The 24,270-nt window shown below is 37.2% G+C and overlaps 1 protein-coding gene across 2 annotated transcripts in view; it reads right to left on the bottom strand.

The window, feature by feature from the left end:
- The window catches only part of CRYBG3 (crystallin beta-gamma domain containing 3), a 117,341-nt gene that overhangs the window by 15,448 nt on the left and 77,623 nt on the right, over nt 1–24,270 (bottom strand). For both annotated transcript variants that reach the window (XM_044251189.1, XM_044251190.1), the window contains 5 exons: nt 20,126–20,268; nt 19,879–20,005; nt 18,960–18,992; nt 13,340–13,446; nt 9,579–9,705 (listed from right to left, as the gene is read on the bottom strand). In XM_044251189.1, the coding sequence (XP_044107124.1) occupies nt 9,579–9,705; nt 13,340–13,446; nt 18,960–18,992; nt 19,879–20,005; nt 20,126–20,268 (537 nt within the window). The remainder of the gene's footprint in view (nt 1–9,578; nt 9,706–13,339; nt 13,447–18,959; nt 18,993–19,878; nt 20,006–20,125; nt 20,269–24,270) is intronic.

The raw sequence follows: 24,270 nt of genomic DNA, 5'->3' as shown, positions 1-24,270 counted from the left end.
GAGGATACTGGAAAAGAATGTACCAGTCACTGTGTGAAGTGAGACAATAAGGCAGCATAAATGGGCTGCCCAGAAGCATTGATTTTCCTTCAGTAAACACCATAAACTAGGTCAGGAATAGAAATTCATCTCTAGTCACTGGAAGACCACAAGCAAGATTTGGCACCTCCTCTGCTACCTATAAAATCAAAATTGGAAGCATCCCAAGAGCTTATAGAAGAAATATCCTTATAGGAGTCCAGAACAGCAGGTTAGAAACGTAAAAATGTAGCCAACATCAGACTTAAATTACCCACTAGAACTGGTAACTGAAGGTGGACAACCAGAATTCACACATAAGCGCCTGACTTTATTGTTGGACTTTCCCCAACATCCTCACCCTTAAATTTACTAACTAATTAGATAGATAGATAGATAGATAGATAGATAAATACATGCATTTCGGCTTTCCGCTTTACACACTTGGTTGAGTTATTAATTAGTAAGGAAGGGCAGACAGGCAAGGAGCCTGGTCAGGGCTCACAATCAACCATTAGCAACATTCTCCCAGGTAAAAAGTTCACTTGTGGTGGACTGACAGATGCCTGTATTTAAGACTCACATAATGTAACTGTTTTAAACCCAAGAGGGAAAAAACTAAAAGCTTACTATGAGAATGTAACTTAAATGCTAAATGTTATTCTGAGAAAAAAAGGACCTGTGTATATTTTTCTTCTTCCTTTTGCAAAATGCCCATAAAGACATTTTTTAAAAGACTGCCATTATCACTTAAATGGCGTCAAATTCACTCTCCAATTTAAAGACAATCTAGCAATTCTGTGTCTACAAATTTTAGCATACAATGTAAAAGTTGATGCTGGGGATCACAGAAGATAGGTTTTAAAATGATGACATGAGGAGACTGGGAATGAAATTATAGAAAATAACTAAGACAGTATTTTTTTATGAGTTTATAGAAATCAGTAAAAATACCTCACTCCTTCATTAACAACAATGGGGTCATGATGTGGCTCAATCCATCAGACTTTTTATCTGAGAACATCCATTATTTCCAAGCTTAAAGTCACCTACCCTTTAGAGGTTTAATACATATTTAACTTGATCTTTCTCTGATTAAATTGTTTAAATTTAAGTGGTTTTAATTTATAAAATATACTTAAATTTATAAATGCCCTTGATTTAAAAATGTACATAAAGGTTAGGAAGGTCAGTGTAAGTGCTAATGTGGACAGGATGATGGAGGGGAACTGGCAGGTCATCAGTCAGAAATAAAGAACCCTGAAGACCTATCTTAAAAGTCACATTTGTTTCTGATACATTTTCCAGACATGAAAGTAGGAATATAAACTATTAACAGTCTTCAAAACTGCAGACTACAGAATAATCTGAACTTTGCAATGACAATAGGAAACACCAGAACTTAACTACAATCTGAGCTCTACAAATGTCCTGGCCTCTGTCCATGTTAACTTAAAAGACAGCCCACCATTTGGGGCCAAAAGCTCTTCTTAGGTGTCAGCAGTAACAGGACATTCCTGCTGGGTCAAGTCTAAGCCAGGCAAAGGCCAGACACCTTTTCTAAAAAGAGGACATAGTTAAGAAAGAAAAGGAATACTTGAACAAATTGTATAAAAGAACTTTTAATAAGAAAAAAAAAAAAAAACCCTACACATCCCTCATCATCCCATCAAGTAAAATACATTTTAAATGACAATGCCAGTAATAACTAAGACATATAGCACCTTCCTGTGTGCCAGGAATTATATATAAAAATATCCACCCATAACCCCTCCCATCCAAGCACCAACCAGGCCCAACCCTGCTTAGCTTCCGGCATCCACGACCCCTTATCCATAATTCTGAAACCAAAGAAGCTCTAAAACCAATTTTTCCCCACTAATTCAATTGGCAACAAAATCTGACCTGAATAAGTGGAAGGCTACTTCTTCTTTTTTTTTTAAAAAAAAAAGATTTTATTTATTTGACAGAGAGAGATCACAAGTAGACAGAGAGGCAGGCAGAGAGAGAGAGAGAGAGAGAGGGAAGCAGGCTCCCCGCCGAGCAGAGAGCCCGACGCGGGACTTGATCCCAGGACCCTGAGATCATGACCCGAGCCGAAGGCAGCGGCTTAACCCACTGAGCCACCCAGGTGCCCCGGAAGGCTACTTCTAATATTTCTCTAATATGTGTAGCTATAAATATATTTGCTATAGTAATAGGAATGAGTTTATTATGTGGGGCTATTTCAAACCCTTTGGGACCCTTTGGGAATATTTCCTTAAAGGCTATGTGTGAATCATACCACTATTTAAAAGCAGAAAAATCCCAAATCCCCAAATACATTGAGATTAGGGGACTGTGAATTTGTTCACTTTTTAACCCATACAAGTTCTCACTGATGTGGGTGGTATTTTTGTCCTCACTTTACAGATGAAGAGTCAAGGCCCAGGTGACACAGAGCAGTGGAAGAGCTGGCATTTGAATCCAGAGAACAGGACCTGAGAGGCCATGTTCTTCACTCCTACATTATGGTTTAATAGATTCTAAAACCAGTGATTATAACATAGGATAGTATTTCTGATTGGCTTCTGTTGTCTGGAGCACTTGACTCCAACTTGCTTGACTGGGGAATACATATGTCCCCTATTCTTACCTCCCTCTGTGGCTTAAAAAGTGTGTCAACCACCTGAACTAGAAGTTCTGAGATCCTGGTACAAGTACTCTGCTACAAGGACCACATTTACATCTACATACTTTTTTTTTTTTAAGATTTTATTTATTTATTTGAGAGAGAGACAGTGAGAGAGAGAGTGAGTGAGGAGAAGGTCAGAGGGAGAAGCAGGCTCCCCATGGAGCTGGGAGCCCGATGCGGGACTCGATCCTGGGACTCCGGGATCATGACCTGAGCCGAAGGCTGTTGTCCAACCAACTGAGCCACCCAGGCATCCCTACATCTACATACTTTTAATATAATTGGATAAATCTAATTTTTTACTTGAAACTACAGATCTTTACTTTGGCAACTGTATAGTTCTTTTGAGTTGCAAATCACAACTTATCTGGAAAAGGTGTTTATAGTACCCTCAGGATTACATTACTTGGTTAGACTCTAAGTATAACGTACACTCTTCAAAATATTCAGCCATCAGCCACTGAAAACAGCCATATCTGTATGGCCTGACAACATCGCTTCATCTCAACCCTTTGCCAAAAGAACCATGGCTAAAACACTAAGTACAACTTAAGTGAATTAAAGAAAAATAACCATAATGCATACCTCTAATACCATTCTGTTCCAGAGCAGTACTAAACAGTGTGCTGGCAAAAAATTATGTGAAATGATATAAATTTAACAGAAGGCTCATAAAGCTCTCATAAGACTATAATCTGGAATCTTTTAAGTCTGACCTATTAAAAACAAAAACATATAAATCCCTTCAGCCTCACGAGCTCATGGTAGTCTTGATGTGCATAACACATATTAGTTATTGTCTGTGAGCTGTTCTAGTACTGAGTGCTTACCATGAGCTAAAGGACTCTTCAGTGAACTATAATCCTCCTCAGAGAACTGCTTTCATTTGGCTTAGATAATAGGTTTCATTATAGATCTACCTTTCCTAATTGGTTTCCCTTTAAAAATAAATTATGCTACATTTGAAAAAGAATGTATAGATGACCATGTAACCAACACCCAAAAATAATAAATTTTTTATATTTGTACTGAATTTTATAAATACATAAAACATAACAGGTATGGCTAAATTTGAACCTCTCTTCCTCTGTAAAGGTAACCACTATGCTGAAGATGTGAATCCTTCTAGCTCGTATTTTATACTTCACTAATGGTCATGCATCCTTCGTTTTTAAATATCACTGAAATGTATCTTACAATAACACCCTTTAGTAATAGCTGGATCTCACTTTTCATCCATCAGTGCTGCAACAGACATTCTTGTTCCACCACCCTGCTCCATGTAACCGACCCTCCTTCCAAAAGCTGTGCATGAATAATTCCATTTCTTTCCCACCCCACCAAACCCAGGTGTTGCCAGACATTCACATGTTGATATCTCAAGTAAGGTAATGTTACCTAATTATTGTTTTATTTTTCATTTACTTGATTACTAGTGAGGTTTAACATTTTTTGCATATCCTTAGCCATTTTCCTCTCTTCTACAAACTGCCTTTTTGTGTCCTCTTGCCAAGCTTTGAAATAGGCTTTCCTTTTTTCTCAACTGATTTGAAAGAGTTCTTTTTATATTCTGTACACTAAACCTTTACAGGTTTTATAAGGGCTGCAAATATATTCTCTCAGTCTGAGGCTTGCTGTGATAGGCTAAAAAATTAATATTCCCCCACCTCCACACCTCCCACCCCCACTCCACTGCCCAAATGTTCACATCCTCATCCCTGGAACCTGTAAATATGTTTCCTGATGTGCTAAAGGGGACTTTGCAGATGTGATTAAAAATTAAAAATCTTGAGTTGGGGATATTAGTCTGGATTATCTAAAGAGGCCTAAAATACAATCACAAGGGTCCTTATAAGAGAAAGGCAGGAGGGTCAGAGGACAGATAATGGCAATGAGCCAAGGAATGCTGAGGACCTTGAGAAGCTGGAAAATTCATAAGGAAACAGATACTCCCCTTAGCATTTTCTGGAAGGAATGCAGTCCTGCCGGCATCTTCATTTTACCACACTAAGACCATTGAGATCTCTAGAACTGTGAGACAGTTTGTTGCTGTAAGCCTCTAAGTTTGTGGTAATTGGATACAGCAGCAATAGAAGATGAATATACTTGCCTTTTACCTTTCTTCTACTGACCTGCACATTTTTTTTCCCCCAATCCATCGTGCTCCATTATCATTAGGTGAGTTTCCATATTTTCCTCTAAGTTTTAAAGCTTGTTTTTCACATTTAGATGGCCATTATCCATCTGGAACTTATTTTTGAGTTTGGAGTAAACCAAAATTCTAACTTTTGGGTTTTTTTTCCATGTTAAGAGCCAACTGTCCCAACACTATTTATTTAATAGCTCATAATATCCTCATTGTAATGCTATTTCGGTCAGCTTCCAATTCCATTATTCATGAAGGTCAGTTTCTATGCTCTCTGCTTTCACTCTTTCATTGTCTCTCCTTCCATGTCTACCCACCATCTTAATTATTATGGTTGTAGGTGCAATATATACTTGGGAAGACAAATGATCTTGCCTGTTGTTCTTAATAATTATCTTGGCTATTTTGGATCCCTGTCTTCTCCAAATCTAGGATAAGTTTCTCATGTGTTCCCATCCACCCTAAAAAGACACACTCCTAGAAAGACAGAAGATTCTATAAGCATTTTGCCTGAAAATGTATTAATTTGGAGAGGACCACAACTTCACAATATTGAGTCTTCTCAATCTATAAAAGGTTACATCGCTTCATCTTTTACACCCTTCAATAAAGTCTTCTAACTAACTTTCTGCATAAAGGACTTATTAGCACTTTGTTAGATTCTTAAGTACCTGGTAGTTTAATTGGCATTGTCTTTATATCCAGAAACTTTCTTTTTTTTTTTTTTTAAAGATTTTATTTGTTTATTTGACAGACAGAAACCATAAGTAGACAGAGAGACAGGCAGAGAGAGAGAGAGGGAAGCAGACTCCCCACTGAGCAGAGAGCCCAACGTGGGACTCGATCCCAGGACCCTGAGATCATGACCTGACCTATATCCAGAAACTTTCTAAAAATTCATATTAACTCTAAGAATTTGTCTGTACATACTCTTGACAATTTTGTTTCTTCTTAATGTTTTTGTTTGGTTTGGTTTTAATCTTATTCAAGTGGCTGTGGCTCCAGAATACTATTGAATGGAAATGGTGATTATAGGGGCACCTGGGTGGCTCAGTGGGTTAAAGCCTCTGCCTTCAGCTCAGGTCATGATCCCAGGGTCCTGGGATCAAGCCCCGCATCGGGCTCTCTGCTCGGCAGGGAGCCTGCTTCCCCCTCTCTCTCTGCCTGCCTCTCTGCCTACTTGTGATCTCTGTCTGTCAAATAAATAAATAAAATCTTTAAAAAAAAAAAAAAAAAGAAATGGTGATTATAGAGACCTTGTTGTTCTGCCTGAATTTGAAGGGAAATGCTTCAACTGTCTCACTAGAAACTGTGAGGTTTACTCTGCAGGGTTTTGCTAGCCTTCCTTTTTAAAATGTACAAAAGAGTTAATACTATTAACTCAATATGGATTCAGCTGAAAAATTTAATAGTAACCAAATTCTTCTACACTTTATGAGCTCATTGCTTCCTTTCATTCTGGGGATGAACTGACAGTCTTCTACTACTTCTAGCTGGGGCCCTGATTCAGCACCCTTGCAAGGCCTTGCCAATTCTTATTCTACCTCTAATATTATGTATGTCATCACAGTTATAATTTCATTTGAAGTTTTTCTACAGCCTCTTGTTACAATGTTTCTTTTGCTTTGGCTGCTGCTAGCAGCCAGGACTGGATTATTACTTCAAAAGAGGCCATGTCCATGCCAGGCTACCACGGAGACACTACAGAAGCAGTGGGTTGAAGGCCACTCACATGGAAACACAGTAAAGGCAGGTTACCCCACACACTACGAGGCCAATGCCTCAAGCATTTACGTGGGCTCCCCACTCACCTCCAGCTCCTGACTAACTGTTCTGGGACTGTTCTATGGCATAACCTTACTGAAAGCTAATATACTACGTTATTCCCTCAGATCACAGGAGTCCTAACACTGGATACCTGGTTTTTTATATTCAATTAGAAATATATCCAGATACTTATTTGCAACAGAACTAAAGACAGACAAAGGTTTGAAAATACCTATTCTAACAGTTTCTTCACAGATGAGTTAATGGAGGTACAAATAAATTAAGTGATTTTTCCCAGTGTCATGGTAAGTGAGAAGCAGAACTATCAACTATGCTCCCAAGGTCCTGTCACTGTAAAATTACTGCAAATTATCCATGAGTCTCTAGAATGTAACGTAAGTCTGGGCAAACAAATCAGCCTGGAGCAAACAGTCATTTGCAAAACATACTAATCTTGTATGAAGATGGAATCTTTAAAACTTCTCAATATTACACTGTTATGACTTTTCAACAGTAATTTATAATGTGTCTAGAAATGCCAGCTATAGGCAACACCTTCATAATTCTGCAGTTGTAACTAATTAACAGAATCATGAGGTTGGCTCATGTATATAGTAAAGGCAACTCAACTAGACAGAACCATTTCCTAGAATGAATCCAGAAACCCACTGGACTGTGGTTTATGTTATAGTATTAAGAAATCTGGAGAAAAAGGCCAGGGGAGAGGTGACTGAATCAGAGAAGCAGGATAGGTAGAGTATGTCTCGCATTTCCCAGGGAAAGACAACACAATTTGGAGCACGCACACAGCTGAGACCCCTAGGAGTCTCTTTTGTGGGGAATGTTAGCGGAGTTAACTAATCTCAAGATAACAAACTTCACTTTACCTAAAACTTATGCTCAACAAATAACCTTCTGAGGACTAATTCAGTTTCCCCTGTTCCCTTAGAGAGGGAGAAAAATGCTCAGGACAGAATTCCCAAGCACTGCAGCCATGAGAATCCAACTACTACAGATTAGTGTACTGACCTGGTTCACGTGTCAGTCTCCTAGGTCTGATCAACTCAGGGCATCAGGGCCACCAGGGGTAGCATGGTTGACTTCACCAAGAAAACGTTATCTCTGTTAAGGCTTCTTCATGCTCAATCTGGGTGTCTCTGCTGGGATGCCCACCCTCACAACACATTCCCTCCAGTTCAAAACCAAACCTATTGCCTAAATGTATCCTCAACAAAGACTTTTCCAAGATTTAAAACACCCTATGTAAAGGCATTAAGAAGATAAATGTGTTGCCCTTACATAACCTGACTATATTCAGCTTTTTAAATCTCTTCTTGGAGTGAAACTTTAATCAGTTCTTGGAATGAAAAGGTTCTGTCTATAGCTCCCTGGCCCTTTCCAAGAGACACCTTCACTTATACTGCTTGGGTTCCATGGAACCCAAACAGTGACATGCAACTCTGCAGTAAAACTTAAAAACATTTTTCTATTTTCATTCTTAATTCTTCACTTTTGACTTCATGAATGTAAAACTGTAATTCTTCAAAGAAAAATAACACTTATTCATTTTGACTGTTTCTAAAATGCATTCACTAGAAATTTAGTTGGTTTAGCTTGCTGAATCAGAAGTCCTACAAAATCCTTTCAAGATGGTACTTTCATATTGAGAGCTATCTATTTTGCTTTTAGTTAATACCAAGTAAGTATCTGTCTGCTGGTTTGACCACAAAAATTGCTAAGCAAATTCCTTTCCCAGTAAATATGGACTGCTTTCCATGCCTTTTTCAGCCTTATCAATACTTGGGAGAGACTGACCAGACCACATTCTTTTTTCTCCACTGGTTTTTGTCCAACAGACAGGAAGTATCAATAGCCACTTAGTCTTTCCCAGTTGGTGTCTAAAGGGCCATGGAGAGAGACCACAGACTGTTTCTATTCTTGTTTCTCACCCAAGACTATTCTTAGCCTGATACCAAGAATACTCTATCCAGGAATGTCTTGTGAAATAAGACTACACTGCTTAGGTTGGGATCAAAGATTCTGAGTATGATGATTATCTTTGGAGTCAGCTCTGGTTGAAAGGTCTCAGTCACTACTACTGTTACACAGGGCTTCAAATCACCTCTGTGTAAACCTCAGCTCTGACTAAATGCCCTGATGAAATGATCATAATCAGACATCTCGATAATCCCAGATCCTCATTACTTCCTCTGCACAGACCCTATAAACATGGAGTGTGAACTAATGCTGCAAAGTAGTGATCCTGTTTTGCTCCAATTTAAAATTCTGAGTAAAGATGATAGAAGGGAGAAACTACCAACCCTAAAAATGTGGGTCTCCAAGGTGACACAGGTAACTCTGCACAAACCAGGCAGGAAATCCCTAGTTCCCCCAAACGAGGGTTTGAGATCAGTACCAGTGGCCATATCAAGATCTATGCCTTAAAGTAACACTGTACACCTGACTAGCAAATTATCGTGTGACTTATCTCCTAGAGTAATAAAATGAACAGGTTATTATTGTTATTAAGCAACTGCTACAATTATGGCCAAAAATTTACCGCTAATTAATAGCTAACATTTAATAAGTGCTCACCATGTGCTAGGCATTTTATAATAGTCATCTCATTCAATATCCCAGTGGCCTTACAAAATACTATTATTTTTCATAGATGAAGCAAGTGAGAAACTTTATTAAATGTCATCCAAAATGGTTAAAGTATCAAACTTGGATTTAAGCCCAGGTCTCTACACATTATTCTAGCTCCTGTGCTTTGAATTCTCACTTAAATATATAAATCAGTCTACATTTTGGTTGGATTTCATGAGTGAAACCCAACTTTCTAGTCCATGAGTAAATTATTGATATTTTTATATTTACCCATGTATCGCTTCTTCCAATGTCACGTCATTCATGGTAATTAAACTGCATAAGAAAAAATCTTGTAATTATGCATTCAAGCAAAGTACTTACATAATCAATGGGCTTGAGTGATTTCACCCTTGACGTTGGACAGCCACAGGAAGTAAGGTCAGCATAAAGGCCTTCTTCTAACACACACTGATTATCAGAAATGTCCTCTTGGTAATACAGGAGCCAGCTTAAAAACAGGCAGTGAGACAGTCAGTCAAATTGCATCAGTTGGGAGGGCAGGCTAATCATCGTGCTGTGGAAACCGGGGGAGGAGTAGGACACAAACAACCAAAACTATTCTTTACTGCTTACCTACCCTGTGCCATATGTGGGTTAGATACGTAACCTGTATTACTACATTGTGTCCTCAATTCTATGAAGTAGAAACACATCCTTATTTTTATAGGCAACAAAACCAAGGATTAGAAAGGTTGGATGATTTGCCCAAGGTCTTCTCAACTGCTAAATGGCAGAGCTGAAATTTGAAACAGGACATCTGCTTTAGGCTACCAATATTAGCTTCATTTAGTGTCCTCACGTACAAAACCCTGGGATCAGATTATAGTGATTATTAAGTACTTGAACAGATTAGAAGTCCTTTTAGGGAAAAAAATCACTTCTACCCTCATTTAATAATGGGCTTGCTGTCAGTCTGGGGAATACAGAAACTAGACTCTGAAAGTCACACAACAGTATATAAAATCTGACACCTATACATCTGGTAATGGAATTTTTTTTTTTTTTTTTACAAAAGAATTAAGTCCATTAGAATCGTTGATAGTGGTTATCATCAATATATCACTCATCAGAAGTTTGGTTAGGAAATACCTTTTTGAAAAGAAAGAGCCCAAGGGAGAAATGAAGGGGCTCTTCCTCCTTTCACATTCAGTGTGTTTAAGTCCTAGCCTGACACTCTTAAGACCACCAGAACTGTCTTTGTGCTAGGCCAGGTTCACTCTGGTCCACCAAAGAGATGCTCTGTAACATTATAACTTACTGTCATATCTCCTATGTAACTATGCATTTTATCAAATGTTTCTAATATGTCAGGCATGGAGTTTCAGCCCATCATATGCAATATGCATCATTTATTTGGCCCTTATAAAAATCCTTCGAGGGGTGCCTGGGTGGCTCCATAGGTTAAGGCCTCTGCCTGCAGCTCAGGTCATGGTCCCAGAGGGTCCTGGGATCGAGCCCCGTATGGGGCTCTCTGCTCAGTGGGGAGCCTGCCTCCCTCTCTCTCTCTGCCTGCCTCTCTGCCTACTTGTGATCTCTGTCAAATAAATAAATAAAATCTTTAAAAAAATCCTTTGACGTAGGTACCATTATTATCCCTCCTTTACAGGATGAAACAACTAATTTTGGATATTAATCCAATTTGTTTAAGGTTATGTATCTAGGAAGTGGTAGAACTGGGCTTCAATCCAGGTCTTCCAAGTACTTACACAACTGCCAGGGTTCCTATATTCTATTATTAAACTGCAGTTTAACAAACTACACATAGATATATACATATATAAAATGTATATTCTCTATATAAAGTGAACATATGGCTAATTTGTCCTAGATTTCAGTGTCAAGAAAAAACATTTTCAACCAGAAAACCTTCAATATTTCCCTTTATTAGAAAATGCAAATATATCTTATAAATCAATTTCTTTTATCTTAGTGGAGAAGAAACTCAGAGCCAAATACTAGTAACAAAGTTATTTCAGGTGCCCAGTATACATTTCTCTCTCACTAAAGAGTTGCTGATAGTCTAACTTATAGTGTCCTATCTTATGTGTTTTAATGTTAATATTATAATATTATAAATTTAATATTATTTAATAATTTTAATGTTATTATTAATATTAATATTACAATAAAGTGGAAGGGCCAAATAAATACCTTCATATCCTATAAATACCTTCATATCCTTTTAACATGCAGAGACAAGTTCGAACTAGGAAGAGCTATAGAAAATCTGGGAGAGAAAGACTGGTGGAATTAGGGTTAATCAAGAAGACTGACAGAGGGAATGGGGATGGGCTGACCCATAAAGATATACTTGGTTTAGTATTAAATGGGGGCCACAAGCTTACATACCTATAGGAGGCCAGGCAGGTAATGTACATGAAGAGTATACCAGGTTAAAAAAAAAAAAAAATCAACTTGGAATATATCCTATAGCTCATTGGAATCACATATGCCATTTAGTTAACACTCACTAATTACTCCCAAAGGTGAGTGCTTCTCAGTTTTCAAATCTTCTGATTTTTTTTTAAAAAGGTGAAAAAACCCTAACCCAAAATGTTGATATATTTTTTTAACAGTGTGTGTAGGCCAAACAAATAACATCTGCTGGCTAGGTTTCCCTGAAACTTAGAGCCATTCATAGGGAGCAGGGTTAGCAAAGTACAGCCTGTGGGCCATCTGTCCAACTGCCAGTTTCTGTACAGATCAGAAGCTAAGTCTGCCTTTCATGTGCTTAAATAATTTTAAAAAATTAAAAGAACAGCTTTTGATATGTGAATATGCTATATGACTGAGATTTCAATGCCCATAGAGTTTTACTGAAACATAGTTGAGCCACTCATTTGTGTAATGTCTGTGGTTGCGTCTGTGCTCGTAACAGCCATACTGCGTAGCTGGGACAGAGCCTGCAAGACTCACAAAGCCAAAAATACTTACTACCTGACCCTGAAAGAAAAGGTCTACCCCTGATATAGAGAGTAAGCAGAAAATACTCAGCAGAGTAAATGTGGGAAGGTGGGAAGAGGGGTAGAGAGGGAGACACTGGAAGGACAGAATGGGGAATGGGTAGGGCAGATAAGACTAACTGACAGTAAATCTGGAAAAGGACGCATCTGAACTCGATCTGGCTGGTAGTAGAGGAGGACTGGGGAATGTAAAGCAGAGTAATAAAAATAATAAGCTGGATTGTGGGACAAATAATTGGGTTTCTGGTAAAGGATGGAAGGAAGATAATACTGGAGTGAAGCTAACCAGGAGACTGGGGTTCTGCAAGGAGAAGAAATGATTCAAGAGGAAAAGGAGAACTGACAAATCCAAGACATCTTGAAGAATGAACAGAAAATTCTGATGAGTTATTAGGTAGATACTTGAAACAGACCTACCACTGAACTGCACACTTCAAATGGTTAATATGGTAAACTGTATTTTATGTATATTTTATAATTAAAAAATGAGGAAATATGTATTAGTCTTGGGAATCAAATACAGCTCATTTACATCTGAAAAAGAGCTAATAAACAGCTATAGCTCAAAGAACACAAGATTTAATTTAAATTTATTAGAATTAATTTAATTAATTTTTTAAAAAAGACTAAAGCGATCATGGGTCTAACATTTGGTATATGATCATGTGATCATAGGAAACCCTAACTTTGAAATCAGGAGTCCTCATCTGTGATATGAGATTGATACATACTTTAAACAATTTTTTAAATTTCAGTGTAATAGGTCTACTATGGACAAAACACTGGTTTTTACATAACATTCTATTATGCTATCCAATAGCATACAATATAAGTATTCAAAATATTTAGGAAATAATCTAAAATAACAGTAAGAAAATAAAATGTCCACAATGCTCCCAAAGTTAGCTAATCAGCATTTTTTCCCTCTGTATTACACAATGGCCCATAACACAAGACAGGCAAAATTACTATAGGCTAATTAGCAACTGACCAAGGACTAAAAGACTTTAATTCACTGTGAATCAAAAATAATACTAAAGCAAGTAAAATATCTGTAAATTTAAAGGAAAGTTAGTTATTAAAACATTAGTAGAAAACACTCAAAACAAGCATACTTACCAACCCCGAAGAACTTTAAAAGAACATGGTGTGAATGAAGTCAAATCAATTTCTTCTGTAAAATCTACGCATTCACCTTGGAATCCCGGTTTACTGAATGCTTTGAGCTATGAGAATAACACAACTAATTAACAGAAAACAACTGCTTGACATTATCACAAAAGCAAATGAAAACCTTTTATTTCTTATGTTTGTAAAAAAAATTCAGCAAAATTGGGGCACCTGGGTGGTTTAGTCAGTTAAGCGTCCAACTCTTGATCTCAGCTTAGGTCATGATCTCGGGCTCATGAGACTGAGCCCCCCATCAGGCTCCACGCTCATGGGGAGTCTGCCTGAGCATTTCTCTCCCTTTCCCTCTGCCACTCCTCCTGCTATACTCTAAAATAAATAAATCTTTTGTAGGTGCCTCATTAGCACAGCAGGTAGTGCATCAGTCTCATAAAATAAATCTTTTAAAAATTAAAATTCAGCAAAATATGAGTGTTTTATCTATTACCAATGGATCCTTGTTAAGGATAATATTCTCTTTAAACTCCCATTTTTGTTTCCTTACCCATTTCTGGAAATGTCACAGTTACCATTTTCATCCATCTTTTCCACCAGATTCTGGGCACAGAGGCCCAGAAAACAATTCTACCTGTAAGATTAAATCAGAATCCCTTCTCCACTAACATGTGGTCCCTGCCCATTGTATCAATTATCCCTTGTGCTGAGACTACATGTTTAAGATAAGAAGCAATTTAGTTCTAAATATGAAGGCAGTTTCAGTTAGTATGAGGAGTGGTTGGTAAGCCTTTTCTCTTCCCAAGTCTCACAGATCCAGTTAATAAAAGGTTGCAGGACAGAGTATGAGTGAATGCAGGCAAGTGGGCCTGAGAGAACAAGGGGGCAGATGGCAGAGAAGATAATGACAACGAGATGAGCAGAAGATTTATGGTGAAAAAAGAAAGACCTCCATGTATTTCAGCCAACGGGCTCCATTTTACTGTTCAGACTATCTTAAATATAAAGCTTACAAGCATATACAAGCACGTTTCTACTTTCGTCCCTTTTGTTGAAAAATCCATGAAATCTCAACTATGATTCCCTTCAGACCAGATACACAATGATCTGCAACTCTAGTGGCCTTGGATCTATATAATAGGGAAGAAAGAATTAATGAGCCCTATAAATATTTCAAAATACACTGGCGCTTTGAAATAAAACGGCCCACAGGTTCATCTTGCACAGGCTCGCATTGTAGCTAATAAACCATCATACTGAGGGCTGGACACCACTGTCCTTTCTCCCGCTCAAGTTGTATCAAGAACAAAGCAGCTTTGAGCCACTGATGTTTGCCTCCTTCATCTTCCCAAGAGTCCTCTTAGAGGCTGATAGTCTCTAAGTTCTGAGGAACCGCTTCTTGACTATCTCCTTCTGCTCTGACATCAAAGACCACCAAAAATCAGGAAAGGGGAGAATCAGTTCCCCTGGACCAACCATGGCGTGGTACAACCTGATTTGCCACTGTGAAACCAGACTGCATTTGAAGCATTCAAACACCAAGGGATTCCCTGCCTTATGGAGGTATAACCAGCAAGTTTCCATCATGGTCCTTCTGGTGGATACAGAGGCTAGCAACAATGAGAAAGTCCAAAATGAGACAGACTTCTGAAATAATTCCTTGTAGAAAAACAACTCCGTGTATCAGGGAAATTGCCCCTCATTTCCTTGACAAACACATATTTTGGTTAGTCATTTTACAAACTATGTGTTTTAACTTAAAGACTTATAAAACAAAAGACTGAGAAGTAAATCACAATTTTACTTCCAAAAAATGCAATTTCTTCTACATGCCAATATCTTAATTCATGATTAAGAGTTGGAAAAGCCACATGAGAACAGAGGTCACAGCTGCTTTGTTTACTCTGCAACTACCCAGTTTGTTCATTGTTTTTATGTTGCTGAGCATAAGATTTATACTTCACAATTTCACCATAAATCCAGACAACTGACCATGCAAGTTAAGCATATTTTGGATGGCATATATATATAGTAGCCAACTCTAGTGTTTAGTCTGTCTTCAGTCCCAGGAGCACTAATTAAAATATACACAGACACACAAACACATACACATTTGCCATAAAATACTTTTTGGATTTGGTGGGTTAATTCTTTGCCCGAACCGAAAAACCAGGCTTAATGCTGATCTGAGCTTTTTTAAAATTTTTACTCCCCAAATGATACACAGTGCCATAGGATTCACCCAAAATTTGATCAACCCCAGAGAAGTAATGCCTCATTCTGATTACCCTACAAATGTCTTGGAATAGAATTCTCATAATAATGTTCTGAGAATGGTCCATAAAGAAACCAATTCTGAAAAAAAAATTAAAAAAAAAAACAAGTCTGTGCTTATTAATTATAATAATTGTGATTGCTACTACTAGTGAAATTAATTAACAGTGCCTTGGCAAAATTAAGACCTGGGAAAAGCTAGGTGGAGAAGTCATATTCTGGTTTCCTTTTCAATATCAACCAGTCTCCCAAACAGAATTGTACAGATAAACACACACACACGGTACCTCGGTTTTGCAGTGCCAACTGCCTTTTCATATATATTACTTCTTGGAACCAGTTCATATAGAAACTACCACCATTTTATGAGGAACTTTTTGCACAGAGGCTTATTACATACTTTTCATTTATGATCTACATGAATATAAATGTAATAGCTCTTTAATCTTACAAACTGAGAACTCAGAATTTTAATTACTGACCAAACACATAAGTTGTGCTTAATTTCACAATATCAGAATAATTTCTTCAAAGTAACTTTATTTTTTCCAATGCTATGATAATTTCTATGAGAAACTTTCTATTGCATATTTGACTTTCTTCAGCCCTTGGACTTTCCTCACACAAACATGTTAATTGTTAAACAAGGAACAGTCTTGTTTCTATCAGTTTCTGTTCTTCTATTACATCATAGTGTCTCAGGTGGTAGTGTTATGTACTCCTCACATCAAATACTTACTACACAGTAATTTTACTTCCCTGATTACTCATAGAGGGCTTTTTTTTACTTAGAAAAGTAGCTATTCCTATTTCTGGTCTTTGAATTCTATAAAAATGGTCTGACTGCAACACCACGAAGAAATGTTTTCCTTTAATATTCTTCAATCTTAGTGATATTTGCCCAACACTGTCACTTTTCTATCCCCCATACATAGTAACTGTTAAAGATCCTATGACAACTCTAAAATTCAATGTGGCCAAATTATGCAATATAAAAAATATCCAGTTGCTTTTTTCTCAACTACAATCATGTATAAAATGGGAGGGGCTCAATATCCAAAGAAATCAAAGTTTGTAATAACATTTGCACATGGATTTGAAAAATATTTTAAGGGGAAAAAAGTCCTTAGTTGTATCAAAGGGAATAACTTGTTAGAATTTCTAGAGAACTGTGCCTGACTACAACCTCCCTGAAAACTAAACTCAATTTTATAGGATTTAATCTAGTGAGACATCTGATCTGCTAAGATAAAGAGATGATGACATTATGAACATAATCCATATTGTTTGTTTTTGTTTTCTTTGGAGAAAGTAAAAACAAAATTAAATTCCAGCTGCTATTATGAAGAACTACATAATGATGCTATATATTTTGAGTTGTCAGTTAGACTTGGTGATTGGTCTTCAGCCAGAGGACAAATAAGAATCTTTCAAAGGAGGTGTTCTGGATCTCAAATAAGACATACCTTATTATAATATGGTGACACATCAAAAATGATATATTTATCAGAGTAACACTCATGATGTTTATTTATATCTATATATATGCATATTCTGGCTTTTCCCTTCTTATGTTGCTTGAGGTTCCCTTTAAAATCACCAGCATTAAAAAAAAAAAAAAAAATCCTTGGACTTGAACTATGAGATGTCATTTCCTCCTTAGTCCTCAGGGAAAATAACTACTCCATCTGAGCACAGCATCTAAATAGTCAATCTGACTATGACAGCTATTTGTGAAGGAGAAAACACTTTCTAGTTACTGAATGGAACCAGAGTTTGCCAAGTTAGCCAAGAACCTCTTTCTCTCTCCAAGTGAAAACAAGCAAAACATTCTGAAAATTTGGTCCAGTGAAAACAGGACCAACTTTGATACTAGGTAAACTAAGGAGGCTTTGTCTGCATGTTATTAAATATCTGGCTATCATACACCTGTCAGAAACACTTATTTCACAAGGCGATGGCTGAGTCAGATCCAGAAATATGAAGTGGGGCTGATTTCACTCAGTGTTTTCTGCTGCTTCCTCTCTCTTCAAGTCAGACTGGAAATACTATAAAGAAAATCCTTCAAGCAATCTGCCCCAAACAAGGAAGTCCGTAAAAAAGAATAGGAATGTAGGAGGGAAAAAACAGAACTTACAAGAATGTGACTTTTATCTGCACTTAAAACTCAGAAAATGTGCAGTTAGGAATTATCCCTGCTTAACTCTTTAATTGCTCATGTTATGCTGATTCATGTACAAGTTCTTTACAAGTTCACCACTGGAGTTTTCAAAGATCTGAAATAAAGATCTCGCAGGAAGCGTCTCTAAGTATAACAACTTAATTATATTCGAAAAGGAAATGTTCCCAATAGGCCTGAGCTAATTAGAAAATAAGAAAACCTGAAAACATTATGAACAGAAACAAGGTTACAACTAAGCTAACCTGAAATAGAGAAACACTGACATGAACATGAAAAATAAAAACACTCAGAGAAAAAGATCTAGCATTATCTAAAGCCAGCAAATGTCAAATATTTAAAATTAATCACTCAATTGGGTTTTGACAGAAATTTTTCCAAATTTGTTAAAATAAGACAGAAGAAGCAAGGTCTCTCATCCCCTCTTACTCCTGTGGATGTACGGATTACATGATAGGTCTTTCTCTGATACAAAATCTTGAAAATGCTGAGTTGAGTGGAGTCAGATGCTAAAAAATGCCCATTTTCCTACTTCTAGCTGTGTGAAATGATACTTCCATTCTAAATCTTTGTTTTCTCATCAATAACTGGGATTAATTTTGACCTCACTGAGCTTTTAGAAGGATAAAGTAAATGCAATTTGTAGCCCTCAATGGGTAATAAATGTCAGGCTCCAGAGTATTGCCCAATCCTTCAAACCATTAACACACTAGAAATAAGGAAGCAGGGCTACAGTTTTACTCGTGCTTTTAAGAAATGTTTGACTTAGGTATTAAAAATACATTTACATAATAAGCATGCCCAGACAAACAGTTCTCCATGTTAAGTTTGCTCCTCTAAAGACAGCAGAAGGTGCTGTGCTGAACGAAAATGTGACACTGAAGAACGGACAGGCAGGAGGAAAGGAGGGGCAGAGGTTCAAAATGATCCCAAAGTGGTCAGAGCTAAAGCTCTATGGGGAGAAAACAAAAGGAAATATGACAAGTCCAGGCCAACAGAACCTGTCATGGAGATGGGTACTCTGCTGCCCATAGGTATCAAGTACCAAATAAACTGCCCTGATTTATAAACATAAGAAATTTATCTGATGGAAAGAGAAAGAACTAAGACAAAGAGCACAAATGCTTTTAATAAATAGTAAATTTAAAAAATTGTGAAACATACCAAATGTGGAGGCTCATTTATTCCACGTGGTTCCTGAAACATATATGAAAACATTTTAAAAACCATCATCATGTAATCTTAGTTTTCTTTTTGAAAGTTTTAAAATACCATTTTAAAAAATGGGGAAAAAAGGTCAAATTTACTAGATTTCTTGAACTGGTTATGACCCTCAAATAATTTACTGGATTATATTATAATAATTTTAGTATTTATTCCTTACTAATTCATTTTGAGTCATGTAGTTGGGGGAAAAAATATGTGTGTCAATGACCATCAGAAAGAGAGAGTCTGAGCTTCTTGCCCTTACCTTTCCCACACTGTATCATGGGCACTCTTCTTGGGGTATGTATTTTCCACACTGGCCACACTCTTTCCTAACTGCATGACTCTGCACATGAGGAGATTATTTCCCTCTTTGAGGATTGCCTTTTCTGCCCTACTCCATTGTCTAGCAAAAGTGCTTTTATCCCTTAAGATATCACTTAATACAGGAGTGGCATGATGCCCAACTCCCAGGCTCGGAGGGCTCCTTCACTGGCTCCCGCAGTGCTGCCTACACATCCACCTCCTCACTAATCATACCACAATCACCTACACATCAGTCTCCTCTAAGAAACAGAGGCCCATCAGGGCAATCTTATTCATCTTGTATCTCCAGTGATCAGTAGTGTCTGACATATGAGGCATGAAATAAATACTGTTAAAAGAATGATCAAATTATAGTCATTGATGAGCTACTGATGAGATACCAACTACTACAAGCTCTCTATAGAGTCTAAGAAAATTCATATGCTATTTCATTTTCTTTATATATTCACATAACATAATCCAGCAGTTTCGTTTTTAAAAAGCCTGTTCCACATAGTCAAGTGTATGCCATTATATGCTCTGGAATTGGTTATGGTCATTCGTAACTCACCAGTTGGATAGGTCGTATTGACATGATTATATTATTCGATCCTCCCCAGTCAAAAAAGCATTTGTATTTCCCTTTCTCTAAAATGTACTGTTCTCCACAAAAGAACTTCTGCTGGTAAGCAACCCATCTAGTAGGGGAAAAAAGGGAGAAAGAACAGAGGTAATACACATGTGAGCAATCAACATTTTTAAAACCAAAGAGAGTTTGGTTTTACCTCTCAAAGTTCCCAGAATAGGAGACAACTTACACTCCACTTTTAACATGAATGGATCTTGTTTCACTGCCAAAGCCGACTTCTTCCAAGTCAGAAATTTCCTGATTTGTAATGTCAATAAACTTCCCACTTTCTAGGTCAGAGTCAAATAATGTGATAGAAGATTCTATAAAATTCTAAAAAGAGGAAGAGGAAAGGTAAGGATTTTGTTTATTAGGCTGCTCTATCTTAAGCACAATTTCCACATGGGATAATTTTACACAAATAACTCCAGGAAAAATTTTAAATGGAACTGGAACAATTTTAATAGTTGCTACTCTTCAATAGTTTAAAGAAAAAATGAGTTTGGATTTACTTTAATCAGGAAAACAACATTTTTATATATAAGTGGGAATTAACCAAGAGTTGGTAAATTTCTGGGACTCACAAACTATTTATTATATGTTACAGTAATGATAAAGGAAACTAAAGTTTCAGTTGTACCTAAAGAGTAAAAGCCACAGCATGAAATAGAGTTCACATACAATGTGCAGTTGGCATTTTGGGGGAGAGGATTTATGAGCTTAAATGTAAAAGAAAAAATGATGGGTATTAAGGAGGGCACATATGGCATGGAGCACTGGGTGTTATATGCAAACAATGAATCATGGAACATTACATCAAAAACTAATGATATACTGTATAGTAACTAACATAAAAAATGAAACTTCCTTGAAAAAAGATAAAAAGAATAAAAATGAAAAAATTTTAAAGCCTTTATAGTTAGATGAAATATTTAAAACAAAAAATATCAGAAGAAATTTTAACCCCCTAGTTAATAAGTCAGCAAAAGACATAGACAGTTCATGAAAAAGATAAGCATTAAAAACAAATAAGCAACAAGGGCGCCTGGGTGGCTCAGTGGGTTAAAGCCTCTGCCTTCAGCTCAGGTCATGATCCCAGGGTCCTGGGATAGAGCCGTACATTGGGCTCTCTGCTCAGCAGGGAGACTGCTTCTTCCTCTCTCTCTGCCTGCCTCTCTATCTACTTGTGCTCTGTCTGTCCTAAATAAATAAAATCTTTAAAAACAATAACAACAACAAAATAAGCAACAATCTGAGGGTTTTGAAGGGGTGAGGGGTGGGAGGTTGGGGGAACCAGGTGGTGGGTATTGGAGAGAGCACGGATTGCATGGAGCACTGGGTGTGGTGCAAAAACAATGAATACTGTTACGCTGAAAATAAATGAAAAAAATTAAAAAACAAACAAACAAACAAAAAACCCCAAATAAATAGGGGTGCCTAGGTGGCTCACTGGGTTGAGCCTCTGCCTTTGGCTCAGGTCATAATCCCAGTGTCCTTGGATTTACTTTAATAATAGGGCTCTCTGCTCAGGGAGCCTGCTTCCCCCGCTCTCTGCCTGCCTCTCTGCCTACTTGTGATCTCTCTCTGTCAAATAAATAAATAAAATCTTTAAAACAAAACAGAAAACCAAATAAGCTAATGCCAAATTTCACCAGTAAAAATAAGGAAATTCAAATTAAAACCATTATACAATTTTCACTTTTTAAAGTAAGTTAAGAAGAACCTAAAAATCCAGTTTTGTCTGAGAACACTGCTGGTAGAAAAATAAATTGGATAGCTATTTTAGAAAATAATTCAGAAATACATTTAAAAAGACTAGTATTTTTAAACTCTCCAATACTGTTGAAATTTTTTTAGGGTAGAAAAAATTCCCTGAAACTAAACAATGGTCAATTTATATGCAAAGATGCATTTTTTAATAATACTGAAAAGCTATAAACAGTGTAAATGCCCAAATGATGTATAAACATATACCTTTATGCATCTTACCTACGGCTTGATGGAATATAATTAAGAAGAAGCTAACAGTACATTCAATACTACTGGCCAAGAGCTTTATGTGCCTTATTTCCAAAAGAACTACCACATGAGATTATATTACTATCATTCTCATTTTCCAGCTAAGGAAAGTAACTAATTTGCCTGAGGTTAACACAGCTACTGAGGGGCAGAGATTGAATTTGAGTCCAAATTTATCTACCTATCTACTACCCTAAGCTCTTAATCCCTGTCAGATAGAATGAAAGAACTTAACTTACATTTTTTCAACTCTTTATAATAGACTTCGTAGTTGGAAAACACAGAATACATTATTTTTTAAAAAAAGAAACATGGGTGCCTGGATGGTTTAGTTGGTTAAGCATCTACCTTCCACTCAGGTCCTGATCTCAGAGTCCTAGGATGGAGCCCCGGTTTTGGGCTTTCTGCTAAGTGGGAAGCCTGCTTCTCCCTCCCCACCCCACTACCAACTTGGGCTCTTTCACTCTACTCTCTCTCTCAAATAAAACCTTAAATAAATAAATAAATAAATAAACACAATCTCTTCTTCTGTCACTACTACTTTGTTGTAAGTTTCAGATCTATGGGAAATGTTATCAACTTCTATAAGTCTCAATATCAGTTTTTCTCCCCCCTTTAAAAATATTATAAATTTGGGGCTTGTGCTCTCTCTCAAATAAATAAAATCCACATATATATATACACATATATAAGTGTATATATATAGTATATATACTACAAGCCTCTGCCTTGTATATATATATATATATATATATATGTGTATATATATAGTATATGTAATCTAAGAAAAGATTTCTAGGATAAACATTCACTTTATATGAACAAGCAAAACAGTGTCAGAAACAAAAACCAAAGCATCTGTAAGAAGAGGGAAAATACACTTAAAATAATTTCCTCATTTACTACTCAGTTGTCAAATTCCAAGGACTTAAAGATTGTTCATGTAACTAGATCAAATTTCATTTGAGACTTTAGGATAAAAGATAACAAAGGATTTTTACCTGAAATCTTTATAATTCATAACCCATAATTATATTTTTAATTACCCCTGGAGAGTAAACCTTTGGAACCTGAAGATATGTGTTCCCTTCATTACCTTCACAAGGTTCTTAAAAAAAAAAAAAAAATGAGAGCTGTTGGGGCACCTGGGAGGCACAGCCAGTTAAGTGTCTGCCTTTGACTTGGGTCATGATCCTAGAGTTCTGGGATTGAGCCCTGCATCAGGCTCCCTGCTCAGTGGGGAGCCTGCTTCTCCCTGTGTCCTTCACCCCCCTCTTACTCTCTCTCTCAAATAAGTAAAATCTTAAAAAAAGAAAAAAATGAGAGCTGGGTGATTTTTTTTTTACCTCACTGTCCCCATCCCTCCTTCTATTAACGTAACATGTTATTCTCAAAACACCTGTACTTTTTTATCATTATTGAGCTCCCTTAAGCCCTGAAATTTTACATATATGTGTAATATACATGCATAAACATGCATATATATATACATATATAAGCACACACATTATCTATTTTGACTCATATTTGCTATTTTGCCAATATAAATATATATAAATGTAAATATGTGCGTGTGTGTGTGTGTATACCTTAAAGCAAGGCTTTAATAGCCCATGAGTGATTTGCCTTAAAGTCCTCAGGGCAAGCCTTCCAACTGAAATACATTTACAGCCTGGGAGGCACACCAGCAAATCTGGTTGTCCTGACAACATAAACTTCCATCATCTGAAGAACCTGAACATGACTGTTTCACATGAAAGTACGTAACTAGCTCAAGGTGGCCGTGAGGATACAATGTGATGAACCGAAGGGGGCCCTGTCTGGTCCTGGGCAGGAACCACTATCAACAGCCACTAACCAATCAGGCCCAACCATAAATGGGAGGGTGTTCAGCAGTTCTCACAAATTTATATGGCCCTCTCCTCCCCTACTCTGGTGACTCTGGAATGTCCCATCTCTGCTTCTACTTCTGCCCCTACAACTGTTCTGTACTCTCCATGAGGGCTACAGGAATAGGGGAGTGAGGATAAGCTGTAATGCCAAGGTTATTACTTTGTGTTGGAGTAAAACAGGACAAGACATTAAGAAATAAATATGGACATGTGCAGATGTGCTGTGTCTGTGCCCTTTCATTAACAAACAACTTATGATGTGCTGTACTTTACTTGAGCAATGATTTGCACAAGTCCTACCATGTGGGTTGTGGGGGAGTGAGCTGGCAAGCAGGCTGGGGCTGCTTGGCAACAAGGCTGGAGGTGAGCAGGGAAGGAAGAAGGGAAGTGCTATCACAGGACCCAGTCCAAGAGCTGGCAGCAT

Source organism: Neovison vison, chromosome 6 (genome assembly GCF_020171115.1).
Source record: "Neovison vison isolate M4711 chromosome 6, ASM_NN_V1, whole genome shotgun sequence".
Lineage (NCBI taxonomy): Eukaryota > Metazoa > Chordata > Mammalia > Carnivora > Mustelidae > Neogale > Neogale vison.
Note: the sequence above shows the minus strand (reverse complement) of the source record. Positions and strands in the feature narration are given on the sequence as shown.